At 40.9% G+C, this 12046-nt stretch overlaps 1 protein-coding gene across 1 annotated transcript in view; it reads left to right on the plus strand.

Moving 5' to 3' along the window:
* Positions 1-2544: 2544 nt before the first annotated feature.
* The window catches only part of LOC121509480 (tight junction protein ZO-2-like), a 273847-nt gene continuing 264345 nt past the window's right edge, over positions 2545-12046 (plus strand). The window contains exon 1 of the mRNA XM_041786899.1: positions 2545-2728. Within this exon, the coding sequence (XP_041642833.1) occupies positions 2648-2728 (81 nt within the window). The 5' untranslated portion in view covers positions 2545-2647. The remainder of the gene's footprint in view (positions 2729-12046) is intronic.

Consider the following 12046-nt stretch of genomic DNA (forward strand, 5'->3'; position numbering starts at 1 on the left):
CAAAAACCAAAAGAAAAAATAAACTTTAAAAAGTACCCCAAAGCTCCTTTAGATAACATCAAATCTTTTTTCAAGCTTTATAATAAAGCCTTAATATTCCAGTAAAAAAATCTCCTAAAAATTCCATGCAAAATCTTGACAATTTTCAAACAAATCCCCCAAGTATCTATGAACTTTACTCTAAAATTTAAAGGCAAATTCTGAAAAAAAAAAACATCAAAAAAAAAAAAAAAAAAAAAAAAGAAACAATCGTTGCATACTCCAAAATTTCATGAAAATGATGGAAACCTCCAGACCCCCAAATAAATTACCAAAAATTTCCCAAAAATCCCTGAAAAGTTACAAAAACAACCTCTACCTGAAAATTCCCAATTCAATTTCCAAAATTTACAAATAAATCTCTCAATCTCCCAAGAAAATGGCCAAAAAAAAAAAAAAAAAAAAAAAAAAACACCAAGCAATTTTACCAAAACTCTTCCGGTGAAATGCTCCAGAATTTACCAGCTTATTTCCTCAATATTTTCATGAAAATTCTTGCTAATTTCCAAGCAAATTTCCTAATAAACAAAAAGCAATGTATCTCATCATTTCAAGCAAATTAATTCAAGAGTACCGGGCACCTGGACCTCCACTTCACGGAAAATCGCTGCCATATCTGGTGTTCTGATACTGGAAGTCACTTGAACTGAACGTCTTCTTCGTTGTTTTTCTTCGTGTGTCATCACCACGTTATTAGAGGCAAGTCCACCAAGTAGTAGTTTTTCGGGTTAACAAGCACAGGGATAATGTTACATTAATTTTAATGAATCGATTTTTGATCCAAATTAATGTAAAACAGAGCACAGACAGAATATGAGAAGACTGGCTGGCCGGACATCGGCGTAGACGCCATGTTGCCAGAGGCAAGTTGCTACATCATTCAATACAGTAGACAAGGACTGGTCACGTTTTCAGAATGAAAAAGCGCAAATGACGAGATTACATGGGTTCTAATGAATCATGTAATACATGATCCATGTTAAAATAATAACTGAGAGTGAAACATAAAAGCAGAATCAGCTTTCTTGTATTTTCTCAGTTAAATGAAAAGATGTACTCCATGATTTAAAATAAAATAATTTTATATTTAACACAGTTTCATATATGTATAGATATTTTCTATTTTGAATATTTATATATAAATCTTATCGTTTGGCCTTTTTATTTCTATAACTTTCACAACAAGGCCTTTTTCACTCGTATACAAAGTACTTCTGGTTCAGCATTTATTGTGCCGGACCACTTCCGCCAAAATGGACCGTCTGCATGAAGAACAATTCACGACTATTTATATATACTTATATTTCACTATCAGTTATTATTTTAACATGGATCATTTATTAAATGATTCATTCAAATTCATGTAATCTCGTTGTTTGAGCTTTTTATGCTGAAAATGTCTACCGTCCTTGTCTACTGTAGTGAATGACGTAGCCTTTGGCAACATGGCGGTGACGTCAGCGTCCGGCCAGCCAGTCCCCCATCGCATACTATGTCTGTGCAAAGTGATACATGAATTTGGGTCATAAATCAATTTAGTAAAATTAGTGTTATGTAATTGCTGTGCTTGTTAGTCTGAAAAGTCACATAATTTTCATCTTCTTACATTTCTTTATGTGACGAACTTGCCTCTATTAACATGGTGGCGATGCACAAAGAAAACAACGAAGAAGACGTTCAGTTCAAGTGACTTCCGGTATTAGAAGAAGAGATATGGCGGCACTCGTCCGACTTCCAGTGTGAAGTGGAGGTCCTCCGAAGCATCCAGGTCCATCTCAGTAATTACACTAAAGTGGAAATTCTGGACAAAAATCTCAAAAATTCTAATAGCAGAAATTATTACTTTGTTGTAGGAAAGCCAACATGTAATGTCCTCATACGTGCATGCTAGGAGGTTAAAACAAAAAAAGACGCTGATGTGGCTGAACCAAAGAGTGTTGAAAAGGACAAAAGAGCCTGAGAGTAAAAAAATAAATGCACTAAAGCTTCGATTAACATTTGACTCACAGGATGCTCTTATTTTACACGAATGATTTTTTTATTTAGTGAAATGTTTTTGCATTTAATCCTTTTTTTTGTTTAATGTTTTTTGCATTTTAAAAAATATGTTGTTTAATAATTGTTTTGTGGATTTGTTTAAATGTTTTTGTTGTTGACCTTCATGGGCCACCGTAGTGTAGTGCTGCAGTGATTATGAGCAGAGACTTCTGCTGTGGTTAATGTGTGAAAAGTTTATAAAGAGGAGCTGAAAAATGAGCTGTTAAAGTCAAAACCTGCAGTGTAGTGTGTACGTGTTGTTGGGTTTGTTCTCCTAAAGCTGAAAGTGGATGCGCGCACACACACACACACACACACACACACACACACACCCACCCCCCCCACCCCCCACACACACACCCCCATACACACACACAGAAAGTCATGCAGCAGCAGTAGCACAGCCATCCTCCTCCCTCTCTCCCTCTTCACTCTCCTCTCTCCTCCTCTCCCTCCCTCTCTCTCCTCTTCAGTCTTGCTCGGTCTCCGCTCTGTTAACAGCTCCTGCATCTCTCTCCATCTCTCCAGTTTTCTATCTGTTTATCTCTTGCTGTTGTTGTCGTCTATCACCATGCGTCTCGGCATCTCCTCCTTCATTTCGGATATCCTGAGCACCTCCAGTAACATCTGTTTCTGCTGGACCGAGGGCAAGGTACAGTCACGCCTCCTCCCACTCCTCCTCCCTCTCCTCCACCCTGCTGCTGTGCTGCAGAGCAAGGCAGCGGGGCCAAACTCTGCTTTGATGACATGCTGTCCCAGCTGTGGACACTCTGCTCTGTCTGCTGGGAGTTTGCTCTGGTTTGCATGCAGGAATTTTTCTCCCACTGAAGTTTGTCTCTGTCAGCTTTAACTCATGGATTGGCTGGCTTGAATCTGCAGTCTGTGGTCATATTTGGTAAAAGTTTGTGAGGATATAAAGTGGGAAGAGTTCACGTGTGGTTCATGGAGGCAGCTGTGGTTGTAAAGAGAGATCAGTGTCAGTCCTGTGCATCCATCCTCACTGATGTCTGGGATATATTTAGGCCACGTTTGCTCAAAAACAATCCACTGAAAACAGAATCATTCTCATTTGGCTTTCCATAAAAGTTCAGCATTTAAACAGCAATGTCCTCGACCCCTGTGCACATGGATCTACAGAAACAAGTAAAAATGCTGTAGTACGCATGCCAGGCCAGTAGTTAGCGCTGTGACTGTAATGAAACAACACATGCATGCTCACTTCCTCTTCTTTCTACAGCGGGCTGAGGTGTCAACTCCTATAAATGACTGACACATGAAGGTTTGTGTGGATGGAGAATGAGGTGGGGCTGTTCTGAGGGTAACAGTGGGTCTTGACTGGATATGACGAGTCTGTACATCAGAGTCACACCCCACAGGATGGCATTCCTACCGTAGTGTCCTAACTGTATGAAGTAACACAGTGCAACATTCTCCCACTGTCGCCTGGTTCCTGTTTTCGTCGGCTGAGATGAGCAAAGACCTAGGAAGCAGGGACAAGGGTCAGGACCCAGACTCTTCTCCTGTGAAGCCATGCTGTTGTGATGGATGTGGTATGTGGGTTAGCATGGTCTTGCTGAAATAGTGGCAGCCTTCCCTGACAGAGACGTTGTCTGGATGGGAGCATATGTTGCTCTAAAAGCTCTCTCTACTTTTCAGCATTGATAGTTCCTTTCCAGATGTTAGAGCTGCCCACGCCATAGGCACTAATGCAACCCCATACCATCAGAGATGCAGGCTTTAGACCTGAGCCAGGAGAACAAGCTGTGTCAACTGTGCTGACAGACAGTGATTTCTGTAATGTTCCTGAGCCCATGCAGTGATTTCAGAACAGAATCATGTCTGTTTTTAATGCAGTGGCCCCTGAGGGCCCCTTCAGCCTTGTCCCTTGCTCTCAGAGATTTCTCCAGATTCTCTGAATCTTTGATGATATTATGGACTGTAGATGGTAAGATACTTAAAATCTGCACAAATTTATATTGAGAAACATTTTTCTGAAAATTTTCCACAATTTTAGACTCAGTTTTTCACAGATTGCTGTACCTCTGCCCATCTTTACTTCTGGGACTCTGCCTTTCTAAAATGCCCTTCCAGCTGTTTTTCATGAGTTTTCCAGCCTTTTGTTGTGCAGTCCCTACTTTTTTAAAGGTACAGTGTGTAGAATTTGGCTGCATTTCGCCGAACAGAAACGGTGTAAATGGGATATAATGTTTATATATTTATGTGAAGTATGTTAAAATAAGTGCACAATCATCTCCTTTAAACTTTCGTTTTCTTTTTACAAAATTAGAAAAAAGCATTTTAAATTTACATTAGCGCAAGTCGCCCTCATGGAGGCTGACATAACGAACCGCCATGTTGTCTACGGCAACATTTTGGGGACAGAAAGAGCGAAACGCAATTTTTTAATATGATCCTGCCCGACGGTCCTGAAAGCTACCTGGAAGGCAGGTGGAGAAGAAGACTGACCTATAATCTATAAAAATAATGGTTACAAAAATGAGTGAATAAAACCTCACCTCGTCACTGCTGTAGATGATTTCCAGCTCATGATCCTTTTTGGTCTTCACAGGCTCTCGTCGCTTAGTGATGTAATGTTTTTGTAACAGATCGGCTCATTCTAAAATCTGAACACTAGATGTCGCTAAAATTTCAAATTCTACACACTGCACCTTTAAGTGCACGTTACTGTACTTCTACAAAACGCCAGACCAATGCTGTTAGACGCGCTGCTCTCTCTGTAGGTTAAAGACTTCATCAGTACTGACCTTAACATCACAGCTGCTGAACACTGACTCACAGCTGACAATGATCCTCTCAGTAACCGTAGCTAATAGCTATTGTTAGCTAATTAGCTACATTTGCTTTAATGAAGACCTTCTATTCTTTCACTTCCTGAACAGCAGCATTATTACACACGTTAAATACCTCAAACTGTCTGTACTTTTGTAGCCTTTTATGGAAGCAGTGTAAGGAGAAGGATTCTCCTCTACTGTAAATATACCAGAATGTAAACACTGAAGCCAAGTTCTGGCTGGCATATCTCTAATTTTACAGACTAAACTGGTCTCTGTCCTGTAGAGGGGTCTAACAGGACCAAAACTCTGGTTTCTGTGGTGGTTATTGAGGTATTTTTGTCGCCAATGGCCTACTTTGTCTACACTGAGTTTACCTTTTGTGACGTTAGCATGGTTTGTTTTGAGGAGATGGAGAATAAAATGCTCTGCGCTGCAGTGCCACATATTGGTCAACGATAGCTGTGACTACCAAAGCACATGGCCTCTGCAAGTCACGGTCACATGACTGAAAGCCACGAATGAACTGGATTTGTATCAAGCATTAGCACAAAATCTCTGTTTTCAGCTGGATTGCCTTTTGCCTCTTCACGTGGCATTCAAAGCAGTGCGTTCATGAACAGTCAAAATGCAACCAAACATGAGCGTTTCACTCTAAATCACTAGCTGCAGTTACATGAGCTTTTTTCTCACAATCCAATTGAATTTATTCTGATCAGAGATTTAAACTTGATCTAAATATGGACATTTAAAGATGTAATCCCAGTCAGATGTGCGTGTGCTCTAACCTGACACGCCAGACATCCATCTGGTAAATCTTCCATAGTCATTGTTTGGGAAAGGAAAAAAATTGGAGGGTGGTTGGATGAATGTTCTGTCTGTCACATCTTTACGGGCCAATCAGAGCAACAAAACACGTGACGTAGCCGCTACCAAGGAGTAAACTCCATAGAGAACTGCATAACACGAACCATGGCGACTGTAGACATGTCAGTACACGACTTTTGTGGTTGTTAAAAAGAAAACAACTCACTGCTGTTCTTTGTTCTTCTTTTAACCAAGAAATGTCGTCAAGTTCTGATAAAACTGGCGCTTTAGCAGCATCCACGCTAGTGTCCTCCGCCATAATTGCACTGGTCTCTTGTTTCCGCTTACTTATGTCACGACTCCGCCACACCCGAAAGTACTGCCCCTCGTCCCTGATTGGCTCTGTCATTTTCTAACCGGGCCCAAAGGGTTCAGACGGGAGCTTTGCAAGACGGATTCACCAGTGAGAAACACAGAAACGGGTGTGTCCATCTGCTTTGCAAGGTTATGAGTGCTCATGTGCATGTAATCTGACTAAACTACTCCGACATGTGCAGCACCATCCCTCTGGTCAAATCCACCCAAAAATTGCCGTAGAAGAAGAAATTCCTCTTCGCCTTTGTTGTGAATAAACCGCCAGCACTCACTATTTTTTTCAACTCTGACTCGCACAAAATATTGGCCTGTTCTGCTATTTCGTTTCTGGACCGTCTATTGTCTGATCATCAGTTTAGTGCTCTTTTAACCCATTAAAGCCTGAAAACACAAATTATAGCCAGAAAATTCTAATTTTTTTGGACTTAAATGTTCATTTCACTTTCTACTGAAATCCACAAAATCAAAATTTTCATAAAATTTAACATATTTTTTGTATCTCATTTGATACATTACGTGTTTTTGGTAACTGATAATTCATTTGAGGGCATTTTTATCATTTATCAGATTTTATTCCGATTTTATTTTTAGTCATTTCTGATCATATTGATTAGATAGAGGTATCATAAAAGTGTATCAAATATGATACAACAGGCTTTAAGGGGTTAAAGTTTCGAGACATGCGCACAGTAAAGCAAAAATCACCCAAAACAGGGAGCGATGATCAGATCATTCCAAGACAGCCTAGCTGCAGACCTCCACTCTTGCAAGCTCCACTCTGAGATCTGAGATCCCCTCCACTGTCAGAAGGAAGTGACGCCAGGATACGAATATTTGCTTAGCTTTAGCTTAGTATTAGCATTTTAATCTAAACTGGTTCGGTTTAGGGGCAGCTCATTGGGGTAGGTGTATATTCGCTATGCTGGGCCATGCAGGAGCAGACCCCGACACCCCAGCGTATGGGTCGACGCTATTAAAACCAGAGTGGAGGTGGCTTCCTCTTCACGTTGGAGGAGCTGTTAAGCCGAATGACAGTGGAGGTCTGCAGCTGGACCCCTCACGATCATTCATAGACGCTGATCCAAACAACTATCGGCTACACCACCCCTCTGGAGGATTTTATTACAAGTGTAGTGTTTATATGAAGCATTTTTATTCAGATCAAACATAGCTGTTGTGTTAATGCAGTCTTAGCCTAGCTTAACAAAATACAGTAATAGGCTTCAAATGATGACTGAGATATTTGATGAGCATTATATCTGCAGTATTCTTTCTAGAAAGTTTCATTTTTGTCTTATTCTGTTGGTGGAAAGCATTTAAATCGTTTTACTGTGACTTTTGTAGGAGTTAAAGATGTGTTCATAAATCCATTTAACAACAGCTGAAGCCCTGAGCGTCGCTGCAGACCATCAGTACCTCATTTATTAACATTTTCATTCATTGTGCAGCCTTTGCTTCCAGCCGGTACAACTCTGCTCTATGCTCCTGTTTTCTGTCTTGTTAGCTATCAAGCTAATCTCCAGGGAGGAATCATAGAAATATAGAAGTTAGAACCCACCTCATTTTCAGTCTCCACAGAGTATGCCCACGTCTAAATCTCCTCTCCTAGGATGTCGGAGGTAACAACAAGTAGTCAGAGTACACTAGGCTGCATCAGGCTGTCGGTTTTAGAACCATCATTCCTCCTTGAAGCAGCAGAAGCGGCAGCATGCAAACACTACAGGCTCAACTTTAGGTGCACTAACATCCACCATGTCTGTGCTAATGATGCTAGAGTTTCGTCATTGCTGGATGGGTTGCTGAGAGTATCCAGACTTCTTCAGGCACCTCTACAGCCCTGGATTCCACTAAAGGAGACGCCCACCTCATGGGCAGGAAAGACTTCCTGCGTTTGTGTGCTACCTGGGCCTGGATCTGACTACACTTGACCTCAAAATCCGGCTCATTTGATCACAAGCATGATAGACCTGACTGCCGTGCCCTGGTCCAGGGGTTCTCAACGTTGGGGTTAAGACCCCCATTGGGGGTCGTGAGACACTGAGATCAGGTCTCCAGATGCCTTAAAATACTAAGAATGTTTTTTTTAATTACACTGTTGCCACTTTACAACAATTTTGTCAAATTTTAACACATTTTGCCACTTAAAACCCATTTTTTGTCAGTTTTAAACCCTTTTTGCCACTTCTAAACCAAATCTTGCCACTCTCTGCCTATTGTTGGCTCTGTTGACCCATTATTGCCACTATTAACCCCTCTTTTCCACTTTTTGCGTCACTTTTTGCAATATGCCCATTTTTGCCAGTTTCACCCATTTCTTCCAGGTTCTGCCTCACCTATGTCATGTCCAGCTCAGTCATAACTTAGGTTATGTTTCATTTTGTTGAGTTAGTTACTTCCTGTTTTATTTTGGTGACTTTCCTCTCATTTCAGATCCTCTACTTCCTGCCCTCATGTGTTTCCTGCCTGTTAGATTGTCTGCCCCGCCCTGATTGTGTCCAGCTGCACCTCATTGTCTCCCCTTAGCTTTTAGTCTGTGCCTTCCCTTCCTCCTGTGCCAGTTTGTCTTTGTACCTGTCGAGCATTCCAGCCTTATCCCTAGTGTTAGACCTTTGGAGATTGACCTCTAGCTAGTATCTGTTTCTGATTTTTGCCTGCCCCTGTTTTGAATTTGGATTTTTTGGATTATATTCACATTAAAAGTCTGTGAACTATTGACTGTCGTGCACGTGAGTCCTTTTTTCTGTGGTTCAGTGGTTGTTACAACCTAACCCTTTTTCACAGTTTTTATCAATTTTAATCCCATTTCATGAAGTTTCCACTGGTTTTTGGCACTTTAACACCATTTCAGCCACTTTTTAATCCCTTTTTCCTCTTAATATGCCTGTTTTTGCCACTTTCACCCAGTTTTGCCATTTTTTTTTTGGTTATTTTGCCACTTTTATCCAATTTTTGGCACTTGTAACCCATTTCTGCTAGTTTTAAATCCATTTTACCACCCTTTTCACTTTTTTGCCATTATTAACCCATTTTAGCTATTTTAGCTAGGATTTACATTTTTAAGAGGGCTACTTTCTACACAAAAGATATTTTTTCTTTGATAAGAATGGTTAAGATTCAGATTAAATCTAAAATACCACAGCTGAACGTTACAATGGACCATGATGTTGCTGGCCCCCAGTTTGGCTGGGCCCCAGAAAGCGCTCCCATTTTTCCCACCTAATGGGCAGCCTTGTCTTTATATTCTATAATGTTTATTGCTGTGTTCAACCACCTTCAGGTACAGTGGGGGTCCCTGGTCTCTGGCAACTTTATTTTGGGGGTCGCGGGCTGAAAAGGTTGAGAACCCCTGCCCTAGTCCACTTGTGGAGATGGTCTGAGGCACACCTTATTTGTACTCGGGCATGGCTCTGTGGAGTGTGTACCTGTCAGAGAGTGGAGCTGGTAGTCAACTCTAAACTGTCTCTTGTAATCTCGAGCACGGGTCCATGTCTTCCTCGTAGCTGCACGGTGGATGTGGAAGAAGGAAGAGGGTCATGTTTGGTGTCTAAAAAAATAATAAAAACATCCATAGTAGCAGGATTGACTCCGTGTTCCTCATAGAGCACAAATCGGCATCATCATCAATGAAAACTAACGCTCCCTATTCATGAAGGAAACTCCACTCTGATGCTCAGATGAACTTTGTGTTTAATTTTACCAGGCTTCTTTCCTCGTCTCACTATTATCACATCCATGATATTTGTTTTCTGACTTGAGTGCAGAGCGTGACAGTGAAGAGGAAGAGAGGAAACCAGGCCAGAGAGCAGCAAAGGTTACGAGCCAGAACAGAGCTGGTGATGCTGCACTTATTCCTGCACTGGTAGCTCAGAATGATGGCGTTTGATGAGAATTACTGGGCTATTCTGAAGGTTGGAGATAAGTTTTTCTCTGCTCTGTAACAGTATTTTATCCAGGGGCGTAGTACAGGGGGAAAAGGGTACTGATCACCCAGGCCCACAGTAGGTGTGTTTTTATCCTGCTTTTTTTTTTTTTTTTTTTTTTTTTAGTAATGAGTGTCATTATTGAATCAAAGGTGACAAAATGAATCAGTCAAAAGATTGAAATTTGTGTCAAATAGAGTAAAATAAATACTGGGGAGCCTCTGCTCCTCTCTTAAAAATGTCCAAATGGTATAGTCCAGCGCTGCAAAATAATGCAAGTAAATTCAGTTTAACCACAGTAAAAATATTGCTTATAAATGGGGAAATTATGCTTCAAAAATATATTAAAATGCATATATATTTGTAAAAAATGATGCAACATTTGTTGCTTGGCTAGCCAGTTAAGGGGGGGCTGTGTAATATTCTTTCTGGGGGCCTGAAATTCCCTAGCTATGCCCTGGTAAAATCATTTACAATATTTACAAGGGTTGCACATTTGAGCGCATGTATAACTCCCTTCTCCACAAACAGATCTGTGATTGGATGCTCAGCTTTCCAGAAGGATGCTTTTGTACGTCTGTTCTGTGTTGAATACTTCTGTTTGAATTTTTAGCTGAGGTTACACTGCTACTAAAACCAGCCAATTTCCTGATACGGCTCTTTCATGATAAATGCATTCAAACAACGTAACAAGTAGGGATGTGCTGAACTCATCAGAAATAATGTGTTTGTCATGGAGTTAGTCTTCACCTGCTGCGATGGCACCATACAGGGTTGAAGCATTTACAGATGCGTCTGTGACCACGACCAGAGGCCATGGCCATCGTCTCTGACCTAAAACAAGCGTGTTATGATCTGGAACAGACTTCTAAGCCGTTTTAATAGAGATGTATATTGCTGCAGCTGAGTCGATTCAATCCAGTACACACCAACAAAGATTTTTCTTCGAGGTTATAGTTTTGCTGTGGTAACAGTGTTGTACATAAATACTCACAGCATGCTCCTGAAGGCTTTGTTCCTGGAGGGGTCAGCTGGGAGGGGTACCTGTAGAGATGGGACATGGGCCTAGAGGAGGGCTCGTCAAGCTCTCTCGCTGTACAACAGTGTAACCATTATTGCTGCACAGAGTACATTTGTTTAGTTAATTATTATTACTTAAACAATCTCCTGGTGGCTACTGCATTGAATTTAGTTTATTACTGCAGGAGTGATTCTATTCTATTCTTATTATTTATGGTTTACAGAATCAAATTTATAATTATCAACAACTATTATTTTATTTGTATTCACTGTACTCTAAATATTATTTATGTTTACATGTGTAATATGTAAGTTACTATTTAAGTCCCCTTTCTATTGTTGTAAAGATCAGTTCCTACCAGTCGTAGTTTAAGGAGGGACATAAACCTGTGGGACAGAGTGAGTTGTTACTCAGGTAGCTGTGAGCACGTACTGACGAGTGAACGCTGTACTGTTAATGCCGTTTTGGTGTTTATTGGAGCCAAATAATGACCACTGTGGAATAAACCTGTAGCCCGTTTATCACCTACTCCCAGAAGAGACTGGAAAAAGGGAACCATTCAAGAAAGGAGGGTTACAACAGCTCCAGCCTACTTTAACCCAGCTTAGCAGTTAGCCTCTAACACCTGTCCTGCTACCTGCCTGCTATGCCAAGTGCCTCCTCATCCTTCTTCGCTGATAACAACACATGTACTGAACGTAGTTCAGAGTTATGACCCGCACTTTTTGTAAAATGTCTTGTAATAACATTGACTATGAATTTTGCACCTTACAAATAAAATTTGATTGAGTTAGTAGTGAAGGGAATCCCACTCAGCCAGAGGGTCTGGCTCTTTTGCCCCCAAATGGCTCTTCATTTGGTACCCATCTGGCTTCATTAGATCAGCCAGATTTAACAGTTTACCTTTGACCAGGGCTGTGCTGGCAGTCTGGCATACCAGGCATTTTTACTTTAGGGCCAGTATGATCTATTTATTTTCATTTTTTTGCTAAGCACTGGCCCATAGAGCAGGGTATGGGTCCATTGGTTGTTTCTTTATAATGACGGTTTACTGG

Source organism: Cheilinus undulatus, linkage group 5, assembly GCF_018320785.1.
Source record: "Cheilinus undulatus linkage group 5, ASM1832078v1, whole genome shotgun sequence".
NCBI classification, from domain to species: domain Eukaryota; kingdom Metazoa; phylum Chordata; class Actinopteri; order Labriformes; family Labridae; genus Cheilinus; species Cheilinus undulatus.